The 23,771-nt window shown below is 50.2% G+C and overlaps 1 protein-coding gene across 3 annotated transcripts in view; it reads right to left on the bottom strand.

The window, feature by feature from the left end:
• Positions 1–23,771, bottom strand: part of MGMT (O-6-methylguanine-DNA methyltransferase) — a 278,524-nt gene that overhangs the window by 43,570 nt on the left and 211,183 nt on the right. For all 3 annotated transcript variants that reach the window (XM_032282008.1, XM_032282009.1, XM_032282010.1), the window contains one exon: positions 4,709–4,857. In XM_032282008.1, the coding sequence (XP_032137899.1) occupies positions 4,709–4,857 (149 nt within the window). The remainder of the gene's footprint in view (positions 1–4,708; positions 4,858–23,771) is intronic.

Raw genomic sequence — 23,771 nt, 5'->3', positions numbered from 1 at the left:
AAGGATTTCTAATCTTACGGGGCTGGCTCCGGTGAGGACCTGGGTGACGCTGCTCCCCTCCTCTCCTCCCCTCCCTCACCATCCTCTCCTGGGACATGCGCCTTCCAGGACTCGTGCGGTCCCCGCTGGAAACACCAGCAAAGAGGGACCGTCTTCCAGGGCACTGTGGGAACACGGTGAACTCACCCCGAAGGGCCTTTCCCTTAACTCTGGGGCAGGGCTTCTGTTAGAGGCTCTTTTGAAATGAGGAGTTCAATGGAGACACAAAAATACAAAACTATGAATCTTTTCTGAGACTCTGTAATAGAAGTTAAATAGAAGTTACAGAAACTTCCTTCTCACAGCAGGTATGAAAAAATGGAGATTTTACTGCTGTCATGCAACTGGATTTCATAGCTGTAAGCCAATGGCTGTGACGAAGGAATTATTAAAGTGTTAAATATTTCATTTAAAAAGGAACATTGCAGTCACTTTACAAAGAAAACTCAGAACTCGTCTGTTGAAAGCCTTCATCTGTGAGAAGGCCAGGGTCCCTGCTAGGTTTCCCACAGCCTCGCGTGGGCAGCCCCAAGCCTGGTCCCACCGTGGCAGGAGCAGAAAGGCCCCAGCCACAGGCCCTCCCTCAGCAGCCTGGGGTCAGCCACACCTGCTGGTCGGGTCTCGGTGGGTGGGAGGGCTCAGGGACCGGAGGACGTGTCCACACGGGTTCTGTATCTGAAAGTCCATCCTCGCTTTCTGCAGGTCTGCTTTTCTTGAACTCATTCTAAAAAGCGGCTTTTGGCAAACTAGGGTAGAAAGAATTTCTTGTTCTAACTGAGTTGGCTGCTGCTCCAGGAGGCATATTAAATACAGAAGGGAAACATTTTCATAAACAAACACTAAGAAATCAGGGAGTGTTCAGAGAAAAGTTTAACTGATATTTCACTATAAAAGAAAAAAGTAAGAATGTATTTCAAAAATAATGGCTTCATTAAGTATTTCTTGAGGAAAAATGAATGAGAAATAAATACAAAGCTGACCCTTGCGAGAGGCTTATGGGGGAAAAATGACCTCCCTGAAAAGCTGCGCTGCGTGACAAGATGCGAGGTCCCGGTCACAGAGTAGCTAGCAAATGGATTTTGTTGACACTTGAAAGAACACCAAAAAAGCCAAAAAACCCCAAACCAAGACAACTTTGACTCATTTTATTTTAGGAAATGAGCTGACTAAAACAACACTTGAACGAGAAATCAGAATACGCCTCACTGGACAGCTCAGCTGTCCCCTCACCCCTTCAGCAGGACCATGGGGCTTCCTTCCAGAGCTGTGGGACCTCCCACTGGGAAATCCTACCTGTCCTGATCTCACAATGAGGCAGCCCTGGGGACCTCCAGACACCTGGTCGGAGAAGGCACCTTCACTGTCCCTTGGCAGGCATGCCCCGACAACCACCTAGTTACTAACTTGTCTTTCTGTCTTTGGACATTCTCCAAGATAAGAAGTTGAACCATCTGAAATTTTTAGTATTTGATTAAGTTTTAACCTCAAAAATAGCAATTTCCTATGGTGCAACATAATGCATATTTTTGTGGCTAGCCTTAAAAAAAATCAAGAACAGCATGTTCATTGCAGAGAGAAATCCTGGAAAGGCGAGGTGGTACCACAAAGAGGCGTGTACAGGAGAGAGGGTCTTCGTGTGGCAGGACAGGCCTGGGGACGGGGTGAGCGCTTGGCACTGTGCAGCCAGAACTTTGACAAGCCAGGGCTTCAGAAAGAAAGGGTCAATGTGTGGGAACTCAAGGTTGAGCTCAAATACAATCTCATTTTAAAGAACAGGTTGAAATAGACAAACCTGGTCTAAATTTCAGAAGTGAGAATATGGTGAAAAATGATATGCAAAAGCATGCTAAACATATACAAAAATTAAAATGCACAGAAAAGGGAATTGGCCAAGGAAACATTCACTCCACGTTACAACTGGCCCGTTCCTCTCAGTCTGCAAAGCAAGTTGATTTCTATGACTCCACAGCTTCCACAGAGCTCTGAGATGTTGGAAGACTTTTCCCCTAAAGACCTACCCCCTCACTGTTGATTTCACTGGTGTTATGAGATACAAACTGGACAGAGAGCAAACCAAACTCATCCGGACAGAAAGGAGCATATCCACATCTGGGAGAACCAACTCACTCCCTGTTAGCAAACATCCACCATCCATCTCCCCTTCTTCAAACAGTAAAATCCGCACACCTGGCCCCTGCCCAGGAGTCAATGATTGAGCTAGATGTTAAAGACCTGGCTTGCACATGCTGTGGCGGGGAATCGCAGCCCCCACCACACCACTAACCATTGCAGGCAGACCTGGCGCAGGGGACTCCAGCTCCCACCCCAGAGAGAAGACCCCAGAGCTCAGCACCCTGGGCCTGCGGCCAACCTCAGAGTTCCCAGAACACCAAGAGAGAAGGATGTGAGAGGCTGTCACACTCCCACCCCAAAACTTTGCTGGAGTGGACCTCATCCCAGCTGGAGGTACCCGCTGCACTGTAGGGCTTTCCAAGCGGGGCGGGGCTATGGGGTAGCCAGATAGCCTTTCCCAGTATCCTAGTGGCTACTTTGAGGTCTTCCTGGTCACCAAGACCTATCATGACCTGCCAGCCCAGGAAGCAGCCTGGCCTGGTGTGGGCTGAAAGTCAGGGAGGGAGGGGTAAGCGTAGCCAATCCCAACTCTGTTTAAGCAGTAGGGGCTTGACCAAGGAGCCCCAGGCGTGTGTCTGTCCTCAGGTCTAGGAGCAGCAAACACTGCCATAGGCAGAAGTCAGGGTGGAGAGGCTCGCTGGGGCTCAGTGCTTGCAGGGGTGGTTTGGAGACCGTCTGATTACTCCTAGCGACACCTGCCTTGCCGGCCACCCCTGTCCCGGAGTACCTGTCACAGCGGCAGAGGCCTCCTCCTGTGGTTCTTCCTGGCCTGCCTGCGCACATTGCTCTCTGGACCCTGGTGAGACCAGGCCAGCAGGGTCTAGCTCCACGGCCAGGACCACCACACGACCTGGAGAAAACTCATGATTTTCATGCAACTTTTGCCTTTACGTTTTTCATGAAGTCACACAACAAACCTTAGGTGATTTTCAGGAGTTTGCAGGCTCGTTCTTCCGGCCTCCATCTGAATACGCAGAAACCTCCTGGCCTGGTTCTATCAGATAACTTTTCTGTCCTGAGCGCTTACACTGCAGCTCAGGTTTAAGGAGGAAAAAAGCCTGCTGGGCAGTTCTGCAGCCTTGTTCCTCCTGGCACGCGAACCCCCAAACAGAGATCGTATAGAGAAGAGTTCCCCACTCTAAGAGCCCCAAGCCCAACTTTAACAAACAAAACCAATCTCTGACTTCCTTGCGCACGCAGCAACAGCCTGCCCTGTGCCCGGCCTGTCACGTGCACAGGAAGCGGGTCCCCCACACCGTCTGCTTGGCTCACTGGCTTGCGGTGCTGGGGAGAGGTGGGCCCCTAGCAGGCAGTGGCCCAGGAGGCTTTGGCAGTGCCTTTGTCCTGGCAGTGACCCACTGGTGGGCACAGATGATGAGAGGCTTCTTGGATGTCTGTGGTTCCATGTAAAGGCCCACCCACTCTAGCTTCCCCCTCGCCCACCCCAGAGACCCCCACTGAACCCTTCTAGAGACAGTTCTATATGATTCAGAGGACAGCACAGTGCCCAGTTCATTACAGCTGTATGGTTTCAGTTCGTTATGCACAAAACATGCTCACGGCTTCATCTGCTTGCCTGTCTGACCTCGTCAGGGAACTCAGGTATTAGCCCAACCTTCAGGGGTTTCTCTGCCTGCTTCCCCTGAAAACTTCCCTCTGTTTTCAAGTTTGTTTTGTGCTGAGAAGCACAGCAGCAATTAGAATACCATTAAACTTACCCAGCAAATCCCATTTGAAATTCAAAATTGCTTTAAATTCACCATATCTAAAACCTCAAGGTTATTTTCCCCTTTAAGGATATATATGGGTATAACTACACACAGACATCACATATGAACATACATTCATTTATACAAAAACGATTATGAAAATATCACTATGCAAAATAAATTTCTGGTATGTGTCTAGAATGATTTTAGTTGCTGTGATTAATTTCTGTATTGAGCAGAGTCAAACAAAAGCTTTAAAAGAAATACCTGGGACATGTTTTAGGTTATCACAAGCCGTAAGCAGGCTATATACAGGTGGTTCCCAAGCCATCTCTTAAGAAAGAATATATCTAATTGTGGTTTGAGAAATTAAAACTCATTCAAGGGGATCCAAGGCTGCTACCTGCTATGATCTAAGTGTCACCAACTGAGTGCATGGAAGTGGCTGAGTGTCCACGCATGAGTCTCATTTTCTGTGCTGTTGGCAAGCAGATACTTTTAGCTCACAATAACCTTATTGAAAAATTTACTGCCATTCAGATGTGTTCCTATTTAAACCTTTCAGCCAGCGAGAGTCAAGAGTCGATCTGCATGCATCATTTTTATGGCCTTGCCAAGAATTATGCAACCCTGTGCCAAAACTAACACCGCGCTGGAATGGGTGGAGGCGGCGGAGCCCGGTGCCTCCAGCTTGGCCACATGCTGTCTCTGCTTAGCTGATGTAAAAATACCGAGCTGGTATACTCACTAAAGTGAGCCATGATGTCAGTGATTGTTAAGAAGTCAAGCTCCCCAAAGGACACACCGCAGATAGCTTAGTCACCGACCTTGCTGGAAAATGGGGTGGTGAAGAGCCGGCACGGGGAGCTCCTCGATGGCCTCAGGCTGCTGGAAATAGGCATTCAGCCAGGCTGCACACTGCTTCAGGGGCTCGGGACCTCTGAGAACCTCAGCAGGGGCTGGGACCTCCATGGCACTGCAAAAGTGAGAACAGGGGCTTAGTAAACCTCTGGGCTCTGCCTCCACACATCGCAAAAGCAAATACCTACTGACTCTAAACGGTCAAACACCTGTGGTGCTTCACGGGCACGTGTGTCTCAATCATCCGTGTTGCAGAAAGGAGGACTGGTGAGACGGGGACGTGCCGAGGCCCTGTATCCACGCTCGACCTTTGGCCTCTAGGACGTGCGCTCTGAGAGTCTGCATCACAGCTCAAAGCAGCCCAAGGGACAGTGTCCCTTTCTAAAACTCACAGATGGCACGGCTGCACCTAAATCATCAAGCACTATCGAAAACATTTTCCAGAAACATCAACTGTCGTAAGACTGCACCACAGCCCACCCCAGCCCAACACCGAAAGGCCACATCCATGCGTCCTGCCTCCGCCACGGCTGCGCTGTGTTCAGGGGATTCTCAGGGCTCACTTTCCGTCCCGATTCCCATGCTCCCGAGGGCCTAGCCTGTGTTTCCTTCGCTGGTAAGTCTGTCCTTTCAGGCGCAGCCCTGTGCCTCACATGCCTGCGTCTACTCTTCTTTCTCAAATCTTTCTGGGGGCTTTTTTTTTTTTTTTTTTTTTTGTGATGGGAGTTTTGCTCGTTGGCCAGGCTGGAGTGCAATGGCATGATCTTCGCTCACTGCAACGTCCACCTCCTGGGTTCAAGCGATTCTCCTGCCTCAGCCTCCCACGTAGCTGGGATTACAGGCATGTGCCACCATGCCTGGCTAATTTTGTATTTTTAGTAGAGATGGGGTTTCACCATGTTGGCCAGGCTGGTCTTGAACTCCCGACTTCAGGTGATCCACCTGCCTTGGCCTCCTAAAGTGCTGGGATGACAGGCGTGAGCCACTGCGTGGCCCTCCTGGCTCTTTCTGGATGCTCTCCTCCCCTCCGTCTCCTGCAGTTTGAACCTGTGCCTCTTGGAGTCACTTCAGACTGTTTTGTGGCTGCTTCTGCTTGGGGTGCTCATTCTTCTGTGGCTTCCAACTGGTGGCCCCTCATGGAAAGGATTCATCATCTCCAGGAGGGGTGGATTTTCTGGGGTTCTGTTCCAGGGATGGAGGATGCAGCCCTGAAGGGGAGGCTCGCCCCCGCCCCCTGGGCCGAGGAGAGCAGGACACATCCCAGTGTTATTTCCTGCACTGTGGACCCCTACTGTGAAGCCCTGGTGCTGGGTCTGGTTTCTCCAGATGACTCCCCTCCTTCCCTGCCTCTCAAGGTCCCAGACACATGGCAGGCTTCCCCGGGACTTCCCAGGCTTCAAGGGCGGAAGTTTTCTAGTTTCCCTTCACAGACAATGCTGCTCCTCAGGCTTCTGTGAAAAGATGGAACAAGTCCCTGTACTCCACAGCTCCCACAGGTCCTTCACCCTTCTTCCTGGGCTCCCCTGGAGGACCGCACTGCGATCTACAGAACGCCTCTCCTCGACACACACAAGCTGCCCCAGGACAGTCCAAAAAAGACTGCATTCGCCTGCAAGCGCAGCCCTGCACAGGAGGTGATGCAGCCGGAGCACCATCCCTGACTGTCCACACAAGGCATGGGTGGCCGGTGGAGCAGGTCCATGGAGAGGATGCAACGGAGCCATCCTGGGTGTAGGACGAACAGTGTGAACACAAACAGTGTGAACACAAACAGTGTGAACAGATGCAGAGTGAACACGAACGCAGAGTGAACACAGTGTGAACATGGATGCAGTGTGAACACAGTGTGAACACAGTATGAACAGGGATACAAAGAGAGTGTGAACACAGACACAGAGCGAACACAGACGCAGAGTGAACATGGTGTGAACACAGTGTGAACACAGATGCAGAGTCAACACAGTGTGAACACAGACGCAAAGTGAAAAGACAGTGTGAACACATGCAGTGTGAACACAGTGTGAACACAGATGCAATGTGAACACAGTGTGAACACAGATGCACTGTGAAAACAGTGTGAACACAGATGCAGAGTGAACACAGATGGTGTGAACACAGATGGTGTGAACACAGATGCAGAGCACAGTGTGAACACAGACACAAAGTGAAAAGATGCAGTGTGAACACAGATGCAGTGTGAAAACAGTGTGAACACAGATGCAGAGTGAGCAGTGTGAACATAGACGCAAAGTGAAAAGATGCAGTGTGAACACAGATGCACAGTGAACACAGTGTGAACACAGATGCAGTGTGAACACAGTGTGAACACAGATGCAGAGTCAACACATGTAGTGTGAACACAGATACAGAGTGAGGGCCTGGGGGACCGAGACTCACAGGAAGGTGGGCAAGGGCTGCACATGTCAGGACGGGAAGGGCCACTTCGTCCCACAGTGTGACTGGTAGGGGTGGGGCGGCCCTGGCCAGAAGCCAGAAGGCACCACAGCTGCCCCCAAGCAAGGCTGCAACAGTGAGAACATGGCAATGGTGTGGGGAAGATCTGGGGGTGAACCACGAAGCTGGGGTCCAGGATGACTCTCAGTTTCAACCCCAGCCCTGTGCAGAAGGGGCTGTTGCCCTGGCCCCATGTAGGTTCGGCCTGTCACCCCGGCCTTGTGAGGATGGGGACCTGTCACCCTGGCCCCGTGTGGATGGGCCTGTTGCCATCGCTCATGTCCGGGAGGACCACAGCCCCCAGCGCTGCAAGGACCAGCATTTCTCTTTGTATCGGAGTTGGAGGCTGCTTTAGGAAAGATGTGGTCAGGACTTCTTCAAACACCTTCACACAAACAGCTCAAATCACCTCTGGGGCGATTAGTTCTCACTGTCCTGTGAGGTAAAAACCAAGCGCGCACAAATCTGAATAAAGACAAAAGTACATAACGAGGCAAGAGATAAAAGGAAGCTGAACGCCTTCCTGATAGTTAAAAAGGTTTACTCTCTTACACAGTGAAAGTGGAAATAAAAGATAACCACGACTTACGTGTCTAGTTAAACAAACACGGTCTTTTGCGTACTGGGTTTGTGTTAAAGATGTACAAATTACTTCGGCTTAAAGTGTACTGTGGGTGGAAATACCCTGGCACTTCCACTCCGAAAAGAAAGCGGAGGCTCAGCAGCAGGAGCCTCTTCTGCATTCCACGCGTGATACTCACATTTTAATGAGAGACAATCAACAACGGCGAAGCTGGGTAACGTTCTGGAGCTTCCGCCTGAGTCAACGCCTGTGGTGGCATTTCCATTTCCCCAGAACACAGCAGACATGCCCAGGGGCACACACGGTCGCGGGCCTGTGCCCGTGACATCTACAGTGCGTGGTGACACCATGGCGAGCCCACGGGGCAGCAGCGAGACGCTAAGGGGATGCTAAGGAGAACTGCACCCATGCTGGTACTCTCGCGTGCAGCTGTGCCTGCCTCCCACTGCTGGGCGAGAAGCTGGGGAGAGACCCAGTGCAGGGTGTGTCCAGGGTCACTTTGCTTTGAGGTCCTGCAGGTGCAGAAATGTGCACATCATCCGACAGCAGTTGGCCATGGAAGACCTGGGGCCGAGTCTCACACACTGTCCTATGCTGGAGGCTGGGTCTCTGGACTGGAGCATTCTGTTCTACCGAGATCCTCAGGTCTTTCTAAATGTAGACCTCTTTGGGTGAGAGGCACCCAGGGCCCCGTACCCTGATTTTCACGATGGAGCAGGGAGGTGCTCAGAGGTTTCCAAGCACAGGAATACTAACGGCTTTAAGGAAGGAGCCAGAGATTGAAGGGAAAAAGAAGGAAGCTCACTAGGATGACCGGCAGCCACAGACAACTGAGAGCAGCCGTCACGCCTGAGAACCGAGCCCAGCAGAGCCAGCAAAGTCGGCTGATTCGTGGACACTGCGGCCAAAAATGACAGGCCCTCGCCTTCTTCAGGCTGCCGCCCCAGCCAGATCCCTGCCCAAGGGAACTCACGCAGACAGGGCCCTCGTTCAGCTCAGTGACCTGAATACACAGGCTGGGGTCCCACAGCCCGTCACTGCCTGGAAACCCTGTAGGCCCCGTCACAAAGATGCCTGGGGGAAGCTGGGCTCACTCCGCAGGCAGAGAACGGGCCTGCTGAGCAGGACAACGAAACAGCCTCTCCCAGGGTTTCCTTGGGGGATGAAGTGCTATCTTCTCACTGCCCCATTTCCCCCCCCGTTAGTGAGGTCTGACCCTGGAAAGAAGAACTTCTGCTTGGCTTGAACATTATTCAACTTCAGAGACGCATCTCCAGTCATTCTATTCTTGCTCTGATACTTGCTAACCAAATAAACAGTGTACGGGTGATACTGAGGAAGAAAGATGGAGAAATATGTAATGCGCTTCGCTGTCCTGCTCCCCGGGGGAGGCAGCAAACAGAGGACTGGAAGTGGCGTGCAGTGAGGGCTGACTCCAGCTCCCTCCCGAGTGACACAGAGCCGGCTGCTGTCGGCCACCACTGCCCAGACAGGAAGAGCAAGCACGATGGGGTCCATGGGCCTCGACCGTCAACCGGGGAAACAGGGCCCCTGACCACGCTACCTGCGCCTGCCACCTTCTGCAGCAGGAGCTGAGCCAGCGTCTCCTGCAGGGTTCGAGGGATGGCACGGGAACCAGCTCTGGCTGGCCTCATGAGCTGGTGTCCATGGTGGCATGTGGGGCTGCAGGATTTGGGCTTCCAAGCAAAGGTGCTCCCCTGGAGAGGATGGGTGGACCACAGGGGTTGCCATTTCAGTGGTGGGGGAGTTGCAGGGCCCCCGGGTAAGACTGGGACATTGGATTGGTTGGTAAGGCGAGCACCTCAAGGCCAGGGTGCATCAGGACTGCCTCGAAGTGCCCCAGCGTCTCCAGGACTAGTGGGGTCTGGCTGGTCATCACACCTGCAATGGGGTTTCTCAGGGAAGCGCGTGGACACTGTGGGAGAGGGGGCATTCTACCACGAGAGCTGGGAGCTTCTGTGCCCCCCAGCAACTGCTCCGATTCCAGAGTTAGGAGGCCTTCCTCAGCACCCCTGAGCAGAACGGGGTGTGCTTGGCACTCCCAGGGTCTGCCCACGCGGGCGTCCTTCTCTTAGGCTGCCGAGGGAACTGAAATGTGAGCTGGCTTTCCTAGCATTTCCCACTCTTAAAAGGATATTTGAAGAATTTTTATAGTAGTAAAATTCATCTTAAATTGATTTTTTATGCTTGTGCTAAAGATCTCAACCTCTGATTTACTCTGTAGTTCTCCTTTTTAACTCTTTCTCTATTGGCATTAGATAACTATTCATGGGTGAAATGTAATTAAACAGCTTTGATTCTGAAGCAAGGATTTATGGTACTACATTTAAAATGAATGGCATTAAACACACACATAAAACCAGATTTTTAAAGCCATGACACAAATTTCCATTTCTACAGTAAAATGAAATTTATTCTCCTGCCCTGCCCTCTCCTCCATCCCCGCCACGCTCGTCCCTGGCAGAGCTGGGGGTGACGGCCTCTCTCACGGTGGTGCTTATCATGGGGGAGTTTCTCAGGCTTTCCCGCTGGCGAACTCTGAAAAACCAACAATTATGGGCTCCGCAGCCCACGCTCATGAAAATCCCACATCCCAGTCTCCCCTGGGGCCCTGCAGCTCACCCACCACTGAAATGCCGGCGCCTGTGGTCTGCCCCATCCTTGCCTGGGGAGCACCTTTGATCAGGAGCCAAAATCCTGCAGCCCCAGGTGCTGCCACGGACCCCAGCTCAGGACGCCAGCTGGAGCCAGTGCAGGAGACAAGACCCTCACCCGGAACCTCAGCCCCTTCCTATCCCATCCCTTGAAGCCTGCAGGAGACAAGACCCTCCAGCGTCCGTGCGGAAATGCCGAGAGCATACCAGAGCCACGCCTCCCCCAGGCCTCTCCCAGGACATCATGTGTCACCCACAGAATAATCCCGAGGCAACTATCGTGACATGGGTGCCTTTTACTTTCTTTGACTTGGTATGAGTGAATGGTGGCTGGTGGGTGAAAAAGAAGCCCACACGTGACAACGGAGGGCGTCGGGCACCCGAACACAGCAAAGCTAGAGCCATGCAGGCCTGGCTCAAGGATCTCTTCAAGAAAAACACAACTGTTGGCAATGCCACGGGTTCCTTAAAATCAAACCGGACCACACTGGCCTGCCCTGGGAGAAGCTCTGGAGCTTTGGCACATGGGAAGGTCCCGGTAACAATCTCCCAGAGTTGCCACCTGTGGGAAGCCGCCCGGACCCATTCCCCTTCCCCGGCTTGGAAAAACAAGTGAACTGTTTTGCAGATTTGTTTTGATTTAAATCTCCTTCCCTTCAACTCAAACCAGGGCACAGAAAAGTGGGAGGAATGTTCCAGTACAAACTCATAACGTGAGCACAGAAACGATTCCAGGGAACACTGCCCTCCTGACCTGCACGAAGCTTCCTTTCCAGACACTGATATTATCAAGAACATGAAGGATGAGTGGCAGCGACCTACGTGGGACACAGCAAAGCAGGGGGTGAAGAGAGCAGGTTTAAGTGAAGTGGCCCCTGCTGGACACGGGCTTCCTTCCCCTGTGTGGGAATCCCACCTGGCCCCAAAGGGTAGAGAAAGCAAGTGCCCCAGGACCGTGGCTCAGAGGGAGGGCACGGGCTGGGGGGACCAGACCTCTGTGAGAAGCTCTGCCCAAGATCAGTGCCTCGTTGAGTCTTGATGTCAGCCCAGCTCGGCACGCGGAAGCTGGAAAGCAGAAAGAGTGAGTGTTCCTGAGACCACGGCTTCCAGGCTCTTTCTAAGTTACAGATGTGCTCAACACCAAAACTCGACCAGCTAATTGGAAGATTTGGGAATTCAGATTTTTAGGTGCCTTAAGATTCCATTGGCAGTAGAGAATCACTAAATGCTCATTTCTGAATGAATTCTACTTCCCAGAGACATTAACATTGTGATGTGCTTGGCTTGAATCCTATTTGATGTTAGAAAACCGGCCAAGAGTCCTGTATAAGTTACTCACATCTCATCGGCACCATGGGGCTGACCATGAAGACACTCCAGATGGGAATGCTGGGTGCCCAGTGCCTCTCCTGTCACCCAAACACCCCCCCCCCCCCCACCCACGGATGACATTTTCGTCTCATGGTTTGGGAACGCTACCTGGTGACACTGGAGGGTCTCGCAAGAAAAGAGTTCATTCCAAAGACACGTGCTTCTCCGAGTTCCTCTAGAATCTGGCAAGGTTCTAGAGGATTCAAGGATGCAAGGCTTCCGCAAGGCCATGAAGGAGGCTGCACGGAAACCTGTGGATACCTGAAAAGCTTTTAGTGTCCTCACCACACACGGCACTTTACACACTCAGGTGACGAGCAACATTTCCCAAGCCCAGCTAGTGAGCACCTCACCTCCTCTGGCTTCCAGAACCTGGTGTGGAGGGCGGGGAGGCCTCGGGACTCAAGGGCAGAGCAGTGGACTCCTGGGCTCATGCAGGAACATGCCTTCAGCCAAAGATTACCCATCCTTATGGAGACTCTTGCTCAGTATCACTGGTACATGCACAATTATGTCCCGTTTAGAAGATCTCTAGCAGAATGTCTTGTCTTTGATGGATTTGTCCTGCATTTAATTATAGCAGGAAGCTCAGAGGTTAAGACTGAAGCAAAGAAGTAAACCATGCTACCTGCTCTTAATAAAGATCATTTTATTTTAAATGGGAGGCTGAATAAAATCTTTTGACTCTGTATTTCAGCCAAACGCAGTAGTTTAATTCCATTCAAGCATTTACTAAGGGCCTGAAATGCATGTGCTTCGTGGTGAGAATATTGACTCAGGGCTGTCCCTTCCTCTGGAGCTGACAGCCGACTGCACAGGAAGGCAAGGTGAAGGTCAAACACACAGGTCAACATCAGAAACACCACTTCCGCCTTCCAATGGTCCCCATGCTCCATGGAGGCCCCGAGGAGGGAGGCTCGGCAGGAACATGGCAGCCGCTGCTCCGTGGCTCTGCCTGGTGGCTGACAGCTGTTTGGGAACTACGACCATGTAAGTTTGATAAAGTGCGTGCATTTGTTTGAATACTCTATAGTTATTTAGGAAACTGAGTAGAAACAGAAAAATTAAAGTGCAGACGTTAGCAATCAACATGGATCTCAACAGTGCAATTGCAGCAAAGATAAAAAACAAGCGGCATTCTGAAGGGTTCATGACAGACACAACTGTGGCCTCCCTGGACTTGAGCTGCCATTGCTGCTGCTGCTGATGATGATGGCACTGACGGAGCACGAAGCTCTCCGCAATGATTCACGTGCTACAGACAGCACATATGCAGTGATTCACGTGCTACAGACAGCACATATGCAGTGATTCACGTGCTATCTCACTGATTCCTCATGCAACCCCAAGAACGAGATGTGCTCAACTGTGAAAGGAAAAAGTGAATAAACACACACGGAACATCAGCAATACACTTCAGTTTATGTAATTAACAGTGATAGGTATGAGTAATATATATCTCTTTTAAACTTTCTGGTATGAGAGGGCCTCCCACTCATCACAGGTGAGTCTACTGATTGACTTTTATGTGTTTGGTTTTAGGACCTAATTTAAAGATGCTTTCTGTACAAAACGACATCATATAAGACTGGGAAATAAGTGTTGAGCACAGGCCCTTCCTAGAAGTAAACAAGAGGTCTTCCTGGAGAAGGCAGCATTCCCTGAGTCCCTGCAGGAGGGCTGCGAGGACCTCTGGCCCTCAAGGCAGCAAATCTTTCCTGCACTTTTACTGTGTGGTTCATAAGAAAGATGGACATAAATCTCACTCTTGCTTTTACATCTTCCACCCATCCCAAAACAAATCCTATGTTGATGATCCTATCACAGGCACCAAAGGATTCATGTACCGAGGTCAGCAATGTGAGGAGGAGAAAGAGGCCATTTAAAATGAAATTAGGTTCCAAGTCACTTTCTGGGTGGTGGGCATCCTATGCCCTCAGTATCTGGGGCTCAAATTAATGTCAGATCACAAACAAGACCACAAAGGTATTTACTATAGTATTTTAAAACACCCACCAAAAATACGGAGAAAACTTCATGTAAATTTTCAGCTCTTCCCCACAAGGACTATATATTTTTTTCTTTTTAAAAATAATTGATTCTTAAAAATACATGAAATAAAAATATTTTTAAAAGACAATCTAAATAGTCTACTTGCCAGACCAGGAAGCCTTACAAAGCCTATTTACTTTCCCCCCTAAATGTTCAAATCATTAAAAGGAAAATTGTATTTTATCAACATTTTAACATATCATTAAAAGTCTCTGTTATTTGACAGATGAAGATAAAAACACCCCAAAACTATAGATGAATGATCAGGTCCCTAAAGATTCCAAAACAATTACAGGATGCAGAGCAATCTAGTTAAATTTTATTCAAAAGCTTACTGCAGTCGTGTTTTCTTTTATTTTTCTATCAAGAAGCCCATGAGGCTTAAGCACAATTCATTATGTATGAGACCCCACTTGCGGTGCTTGACTGTTGATTAATAGCAAAGTTTGCTGTATGTACATTTGCAACATTAGATGCATACAATATGCTAACTTATTCTTTCACTGAAACTAATTATTTACAAAAATGACTACGTGAGACTACAATTTATTAAATGCACGCATCCAGTCTCAATTTGGCCCCCAAAGACAGCCTGGAATGAAGATCTTTTACTTGATGTGACAACTTCTGGAAACGCTATTATTAATATTGTAAATGTGGCAAATAAAGAGTTCAAATAGCCTTATGTCTGTGTTGCACACGCTTTCCACCACCAAGGCAGCTGCTTTTTAATGTTTTACACATACATGAGAGGTACATTCTTCTTTCCCAGCTTAATTTAGTTTCTTATAAATAAAGCACTTGTACATCTGTAAAGATACAACTTTTAAACAGTCTAAACAAATTGTTGAGACTTCCACAGGACACCTATTTCTCAAAGGATCTTTGAGGCTAGGCAACAGTGCATTACTCAACAGTTCTCTTCCCCAGCCCTAGAGAAGAAGCCATATCCATCTATAAGCAGAGATCAACACCTGCATGTCTGGACATGGGCTTCAAATGGGGCATCTGGTCAACTGCTCATGTCTGCTGTGGTAATGCTATGATGCACCCAGCCCAGAACAGCAGCCACCCGCCCTGACTGAGCATCCTCTGCATTCTGGTCTCTCTCTGCTGCGCCAACCTGCACACCTTGCAGTTTCCCCTTGTGATCTCCTCCAAGCCTCTGTCCTGGCCTTGCCCTGCCCAGCTGAGGGTGGGTGCCCCCGCAGCCTCTGGGGAAGCAAATGAGAACTCACTCCTTCCTGCACAGGCCAGACGTGGACAGTCAATGTCCACGTCCACAAGAGACGACAACAGTGCAGGTGGCCACTGCAGACTCCTGATCGACTGGTGCCACTGGAGTTTTCCAAGGACACCTAAGAAAAGCACCTGTGTCTCAAGCAAAAGCCTGCTCTGGGACATAAGAGTTTAGGGGCAGAGAAGAACTGAACCACTGGTGACAGTAGACGAGACGGGTGCAAGATGACTGACTTTGCGTCATGCAATTTCAGGGCCCCACTCTCTCCGGAGCATAGCCGAGGTCAGCCGCAGGCAAGGCGGCCAACTCCAGAAGTCCCAGGTGGGATGGCGCCTGGACATCACGTCCATTCCACAATATTGCATCTTGCGCAGGGGAACGTGAACCCAGCTGAGGACCAACCCACTCTAGGAAAACAGCTCGAGGTAAGTCTGGCACCGCACAGCTGCTATTTACCGAGTGCCTAACATGTGCCGGGCACGTCAGTACACGCAGATCCCTTTACTCCTCCCAGAAACACGTGGGGGAGGTATTATTACCCCTATTTCTAAGATAGGAAACTGAGGTCCTGAGGTTATGTGATAACAACTTAGCAAACACATAAGGGACAGACCCAGGAACGGGATGAAAGCCTGACTCCGAAAACCCAGGTCTGGAGCACGTCTATGGAACTGATGCACTCCGGCTCTCCTCTTTGAAATGGAAGCCCGTGGTCACTCCTAATCATGACAAGTCCACGTGCCCACACGCTCTGCACTCGACGGCACAGATTCTACCTGTAATAGCATTTGGATTTATTCTCTTTCACTCTTCAGGTTACTTCTATGAACTCTTCCCTAATCCACAGGACTATAATCCAGGCCCACGGCCCCATCATTCAAAGACAATGGGAATGTGCATATCCAACCTACTTTTTGTTATATTCTGGAAGCTTCCAGAAAGAGAGACTAGGTGTCCACATTATAGAATCTTGAGCTCCCAGACAGCTGTCCAACTGCTCTTAAAGGAAGGTCAGAATTACATTTAAACACATCCGCGACCCATCCACCCAGTACGCATCAGTATTCCACATAGGCAGGAGGCCTCGGTCCCGGAATGCCCCTGGCCTGCTGTCCCCCCTACTGTCAGGCCTCCAGAGGCAAGGCCTGGAGTGATTCCAGCTGCGTTCAGTGGCTTGACAAACACACAGATAAGGTGTGGACTGGGCTGCATGAAGAAGTCCAACAGAGAGCTCCCCAGGAGGGCTGCTCCCGTGAGCTCTGGGACGAACAGCCACACACCGTCCTGGGGCTGGTCCCGACTCCTGCGCTCCTACCCAACACATTCCCAGAGCTCAGTCCCTGCCCAGTGAGTGAATGGGTAAACAAGACACAAGGGTGCTGAGGTGCCTCTGAAGCACGTGCATTGAAAAACACCTACATTTCAGATTTCATTTTTCCAATGAATAATGTGCTGAAAGCCTTTCCCTAGGGGGAAGAAAAACTCACAAAGATTTTCTAAACGTAAAAGCTACACCACTCTGGCTTTTCAGATTTTGTAGTAGACTGCAGAGTAAAGAAGTATGTGAAAGCCCAGGAAACGGGCATCACTTCCAATTTTGCTTACTTTCACAGGACTCTGCTGTCAGAACCTGGCAATGCTGCAGGTTTGAAGACACAGAACTTAGTGGGTTCTCCTCGGTGTCTGCTCCGTTCCCAACCCCGATATAAGACAATCAGCTTCATGATGAGATGGAACAAGAGAACAAATGAAATGAAGCAGCAAATCCTTGAAGCCCCATCTTCATGCTGGAATTGTAAATAGTCTTTCGGGTTCCGGCAGCTTTACTTGTTGTGCTAAGGCATCTAGGTTGTGCCCTCATTTCTCCTCTAGGCTTCTGGGCCTTTGGGGAGGAGCCAGGGGGTCATTAATAAAGGGGTGTGAAGAGGTCCCAGTGAGGAGAACCTTGCCTCTCCCAGTGACACGCAGCAGACACCAGGAGGCCTTGTCTGTAGGCATGCCTTCTCATCTACTAGAAATATACTGTAGGACCATGAGGATAAGGTCACCTCTGGGAAACACAAGCCAATGGTCACTCCTAATCATGACAAGCCCACATGCTGTCATACGGAGCAGCCTGCCCCTCCCTCATCAACTGGAGTGCAAAGGGCAGAGCAGCCCAGACACAGAGCACCTGATAAGGCCTGCAGGCTGTGCCAGAGCTTGGGAAGCCAAGCCCGCCCTCTAAGCTCCTCGCCAACACGGCTGTTCCATCTCCCAGGCAGGCAGCGGCTTCTGATTTGCCGTCTCTGTTATGGAACAGGCTTGCTTTCTCCCGTGAGCCCATGCAGTGAGAAATCACACTTTTGGTACTAACAGGGTTAAGACGTGCCTCCCCCTAATTGATACGATTCATCTCCACACAGTTTACAGACTCTGTCATCACGCAATTCCAAAAATTATTTTTCATCTTAGCAAGAGAGTATATCATAATTTAAAGTTAACAATAATAACTGGGTGTTCTGAAGACAATGCTTTTCTTTCCAAAAGGCATGGATTATATGAGGATTGACCTCCATGGGGCTCAGTCCCATTAACTTGTATACTGGGCTCATTAATAAATAATCCTGCCACTAAATTACCTGTCTTGTGAATTGGTTTGTATACTTCTAAATAAATAATAGAGAGTTCCCTATTATCAAACACAGTGGAGTTTTTAAAAGAAAAGCACAGCTATAGGACAGCATTGCCATTTTATCCAGAACAACCTTCTCCAGCTCACTTCATAGAAGGCCCTTGTTTTCCCGCTGATGCCGCAGCTGGAGCACGTTAGCTGCAGAGCAGAGTTGAGAACACTGCGTTTAATCTCAGACAAGTATACTGACGATCCATCAGCGGCCAAAAAAATCTTCAGCAACTATTAAATGGACAGTTAATATAACTGTATTTTAAAACACTGAGGTCATATTTAATTTTGAATTGAAACTCTTAAAACATGCTTTCTGGCAAGGACATACAGTAATAAAACAACATTAACTACAGAAAAAAAAAAAAAAACCTAAAACTCACATTATTAAATCTTTTTTCCAGAGTACTAATATTTGCAAGAAGTAGATTACAAGAAGCAGAAAACATTTGTACTTTTTCAACAAGGATGGTCACTGGCACTGAAAATCAGGATTTTCCGCTGAAGGGGTGAGATCATGCTGGAGGCCAGAGATCAGAGGCTGCCCCCTCCCTCCCCTGAGCTGGCGGGTCTCCTGGCGTCTTGTCTTCCTTCCAGGATGCTCAAACTTAGTTCAGCTACACCCTCAGTCTTCCAAGCAAAACTCTACCCAGCGAAGAATCCAATTATGTTCCAAAGCAGGAAGAAGAAGGAACTGGGGCTGGGAAAAGTGTAACAAGAACAAACGGGGGGCTGGAGGGTTCCAAGCAGGGAACCGGGAGAAAACATTTAACATCGCCAGTTAAGAGTCCCTTTAGGAGGCACCAATTTCTACTCAAAGCAGGCTGGCGAGTCCAATTCTGTATGCCTTTTTCCTCCTCTTCAAAAATCAGTACAGCCCTCTGGGAGGCTGTCATGCAGCAGGGAGGCAGGCCGGCCTGTGGACCGTACGCTCCACGCCTGGACCAGGTCTCAGCCCTCCTGGGGGAAGGCAGGACGAGGTGCCACAGGATTTTCTGGGAAAAACAATGCAACATTTATTTACAGGTGTTCTCTGACAGCCAGGACAAGGAAGAAGCCCCTTCATGCACACTCTGGAGCCAGGCGCCGTGTTTCCAGGAGCCCTGTACCTTGATTTGACCCCTCAAACCCTTCAACTGGTGCCTCAGAAGAGCAGAGGTGAAAGAGAGGGAGCCGGCCACTGAGAGGAGCTTCTGGGAACTCAAAAGCGCTTCAACTCAGGCGACCAGCTTTATTTCCATGGCACCTGACGCCCTGGGCTTCCCCACCCCATCCTGTCAGCCAGCATGTCCTCTCCCTGCTGCCTGGACACGGGGATCACTGAGTCCTCAAGGGTAGACTGGGCCTTGGGCTACCTCATTCTGAGCCACTTGTACATGAGAACTGTCATTAGTTTCTGGAGTCTCTCCTCCGTTTTAAGCTTTGGTCCCAAATTGCTCCCTGCTTCCCCAACCAGGCCTAACCCTGAGCACGGACACATTGACCCAGAGAAGCCTGTACCCGCCACCTGGACCACGTGTGTCCTGCCGCAGCCCACGGCCCGCGAGAGCTGGAGGTCCACTTCCACCCCATGCCCACAGCGTGCTGGAGGTCCGCTTCCATCCCATGCCCACGGCCCGCGAGAGCTGGAGGTCCACTTCCATCCAATGCTGAACTCTTCTTAGTTCACACCTGGGTAATCTAGGGATCTTTTGAAAGGATTCTTAGATGTTCAAGAGAATTCCAGCTTGAGAAACAAGAACTTGAAAAAGGGAAATTCTTATAAGAAAATACCTTTCAATTGCTATTACAGAAGTGGCACTGACCTTTATAACAGTGAGGTGTTTATCTTTAAAAATTTTAATTGCAATGAAAACACACCTTGGAAAAGTCTCACAGGACTCGGGGATCTCTGGAAATACTCCACGTGTTTGTACTCGCATGGATCCTCTCTTTCTTGAGGTCCCAGGTTGGTTAACACTGACTCACAAGGCGATCAGACAGGTGCAGGTATGAGAATAATCCGTCAGAGATTAAACCCTCTAGGCAATTTCACTGCTAACCATGTGTTAATACCGCACTAAAAGCACATTGTGGATACAGACTGGCTGAAGCTCACTCCTTGCCCTGCTGGGCTTCGCCAGAGAGTGGCGTCCACTCCAGAGAATTTTCTGTGGTGTCGCATCACTGCCCACGCTGGGAACAACAGATGAGAGTAACCCTAAGATCGGGGGCTGCAGCTGAGTCTGGGAGCTCCCTCTGGCCAGGCCTGCACGGACACTGCTCCAAAGACATCTTGTCTCCATGTACTCATGAAGTAATGTCAGTTTGTCACTTACAGGCCAGTTTTACCCTCAGAATGCACTCTGACCTTCTTTACCCTCCCTTCCACTGCAGCCCTACAGCTCAGGCCCCAGACACCACAGCCACACTGGGCCCATGCAACACCCTGACCCACAGGATCTCTGTGCTGCCCACGCCACACTGGACCCACGCTACACCCTGACCCACAGGACCTCCGTGCTGCTGTGTCCCCATCCCTCAACCATGGGGCATTCCACGTTGCCACTCAGCTTACATCTGCCACACGGGATTTTCAAGGTGTCCATAGTCAGCATGCCTCCATGCACCAAACCTGGTCCATTATCTGTTTTTGTAAATAAAATTTTATTGGAACACAGCCACGCCCATTTGTTTACTCAGCATCAAAGCTGAGTAGCTATGACAGAGACCTTCTAGCCTGCTAAGCCTGAGATAATTCTTTCCCCCCTGGCCCTGCACAGAAGGCGCCGGATGGGCCCCGGTCTGGACCCATACTGATCTGACCTTTTCTTCTCTGCCTAGAAGCCGCCTCTTAAGCTCTTCAGGTGAGTCCTGTCAATCCTGATCCTGACCACTCCCTGCTCATCCTCCCACCTGTCATGCTCCAGACCTAAACCCTTCTTCACATCCTATTTCAACCCCGAGTCTGTATCACCTCCTCTGCTAATTATACCTACAATCACTCCAGACCATATACTTGGGTGGCATCAAAGAATTCAGTCCGTTAAATCACGGCAGCTGCTGTTCACTGAGCGCCCACTGTGTGCTGGGCACCATGTGCACCACCTCAGCTAGTTCCTGGAACAAAGTAGGTGGTGAGTATCTGGAGTCTGGTTTAACGAGAAAACCAAAGTGCAAGGGTAAATAACTCCCAAGGCCATGCAGCTAAGTGGCAGGGACCAAATTCTAGAGCTCTGACATTAGCACCTGAGTGGTAGCCTCTCCAACCTGGCTTGTAACACCTTCAACCAGGAGAGCGCATGGACACCCCAATCATTGACAAAGACGCTCCTGGAACAGAGATCTCAGGCCCTGTGGGATCCAGCCCACGCACCTGTGTTCGAATTCCTCACTGCACGCTGCCTCAGGATGCATCTTTGCTCCAGTGTCCATGTGGCAGGTACACTCCTGGGTCCCCTTTCATGAATCCCCACACCTCTGCCGCTGTGCGGCCTGGCTTCTTTGCGCCTCCCCGCCGTTTATTTTCAAGCCTCTCTGCTGCCCACTCCATGACGTCACTTGAAACCCACAGCCTCACAGAACCTGTCCTCTCAACGGCTGCTAAGGAGCCCCAGTCATCCGAGCTAACATCCTCTTCCGGTCCCCCCGATGCCTGCTGCCCAGGTTGCATGCTGCTTTGGGACACGGCTCGGGGCTGACATCGGGGCCGGCTGCCTGCTGCGCCTCGCCTCTCCCAAGTCCCGTCGCCAGTTCCTCTTCTTGCTTCTACTCACCTCACCCTGACTACTGGACAAGGCTCTGTGTGGACTGGGACAGTGTTAGGTGTCACTTTATGAGGACCTGCAAGGGACAGGCACAGCCCTGCCACACTGGGGCTCTTGCCCCATGCAGCTGCCTGTCCGGAACGGCCCCCACAAGCTGGTCATCAACTCCAGGTCAATAGGCAACATCAGCGTCAGCCTTCACCCGACGCCAGGAGCAGCTTCCAGTTCCCGCTGCTGCCTTCAAGTTCTCCCGCACCCCAGGCCAGCTGGTTTCCGCTTTGCAACCTCTCTCATCTCCCTTCCCCTTTGCTGCCACTTCTGAACAACCTCCAGACCTTCGGAACTGGCCTCTCCACACTCCGGTCACATCCAGAGAGCCTGTGAAAACCAGATAAACCTTCCCAAAATCCTGCCTGGTTGTCCCCATCCCGCTCACCAGCCTCCCTGAGTCCTTACTGCACACTCAGAATCAGGTCCAGACTCTGTGTGCAGTGCTGGGCACAGCCCTGTGGTCTGGCCGGGGGCTCAGGCTCTCTCCTGGCTGAATCCCAAGCTCCAGCAGATCTGGCCCACCTGCCCCGCCCTGACCTCCTCCCCTTTTCCCCCAGGCCTTCCCGCCCCCGGAACTTGCCTCCTCCTCCTCTCCGTGCGCCTGAAATGTGGTCTCCCCATCCTGGCCTCAAGCAAGTGCACAGCACCCATGGCTGGTATCTCTCCATCTCTCCTGCGGCCAGAGGGTCACCTCGGGACCACTGTGAGGCAGCCTAGCCTCCCCTCCATGCACCGCCCTCAAGCAGCACATGGCACCTCCAACTGCTCTGGGTGTGGTCCTGTGGTTTCCACACATAAAGCCCACACCTTTGGACATTTCTATATTACTCACAGCGATGGACACCGCAGTGCCTTTTGTACATACTCATGTCACAAACACCAAAGACTGATGATTAATGAGTGAATAAGTAAAAACTTCAAATGAAGGAAGGTGGGGCAAAGAGGTGTTACTGAATGTATTTAAAAATGACTAAAAATTTACTTTAAAATGGATGACATGTAACTATTTTGCTATATTCTATTGCCTATTGTACTCCTGAGATTTTTGACATCATCACTAGACTTCTTCATACATTATCGAAGAGACAAAATTCTGGAACCACTTAAGACACATGCAGGCAAATATGTGGTGTAAACTACCAGTGTTTCAGATCGGGCTTCTACTGCATGTCTGTTTTGATCAAAACTTGAAATAGCTAGGAAATGACTTTCTGAATAAGATCCAAAGGACAGAGGGGAAATTTCATGTTCTTCAGCTTTCGGTTCCACCCAGAGTCTAGGATTCAACAACACACATTCACAGACCTAGGGCCTATCTGAATGAGTTTATGACTTTGGCACATAAGGACTCAATTTTAGTATCTTGCCATCTACAAGGCCAACCCAGTGAATTCCAGTATTACGCAGTTTGGGATTTATCATGGCCTGTCATCTCTCTTTCCCAGGCACTGTTTCGTTGGTCTAGCCCAGAAATCACTGGAAAGCCAACAGCTTCGAACCCCACACAGCAGCATGAGGCAGCTCAGAGCAAACTTGTCAAGTCTAGTCTTGGCCAAGCTGAGCAGCATTGGATCAAGAGTTAAGCCAAGAATCTTCTCAACAATTCCAACAGAAATGGCCCTTTGCCTGGGAGCATAATATTTTTATAAGAGCTGGCATAATCGGCCAAGAAAACAAACTAGAAGCTTATAGAAAAAGGGAGTGTGCTTGTGCTAACCGAGGGACCTGCTCCATCACACCACTGTCTTCGTGAGAAGACATTTCTAAGAATTAAAGGCAGAATCAAAAATAAATATTTGCAACTTTCGAGCTACAATCTCAGGCTCTTTTCGGTCCCCGTGTTCAAGACTGAATGCCTTCCTGCTAGTTATGTATGTGATTGAAAAAATGCACTCTTATCTCTAAGAATCAAATCAGAAACTGGAGCTGCACCCCTAAGCTTAGAAAAACTGCAAACTGCCATGGCTTGCCATTTCCAATAAAACATTTTTATGGGACAAAGTGAAAACAAGAAATGACCGACTCCTGTTGAACACTGTTAAGAAACAAAGCCTAGGACTCGGCGGGACTCGGCGGGACTCGGCTGGACTCGGCGGGACTCGGCTGGGCTGGGCGGGACTCAGTGGGACTCGGCTGGACTCGGCAGGACTCGGCGGGGCTCGGCTGGACTTGGCTGGGCTGGGCGGGACTCA

Source organism: Sapajus apella, unplaced genomic scaffold (assembly GCF_009761245.1).
Source record: "Sapajus apella isolate SASKATOON/1434 unplaced genomic scaffold, GSC_monkey_1.0 scaffold13, whole genome shotgun sequence".
In the NCBI taxonomy this organism is placed as follows: domain Eukaryota; kingdom Metazoa; phylum Chordata; class Mammalia; order Primates; family Cebidae; genus Sapajus; species Sapajus apella.
The sequence above is the reverse complement of the archived record's forward strand: the minus strand, read 5'-3'. Positions and strand labels throughout refer to the sequence as shown.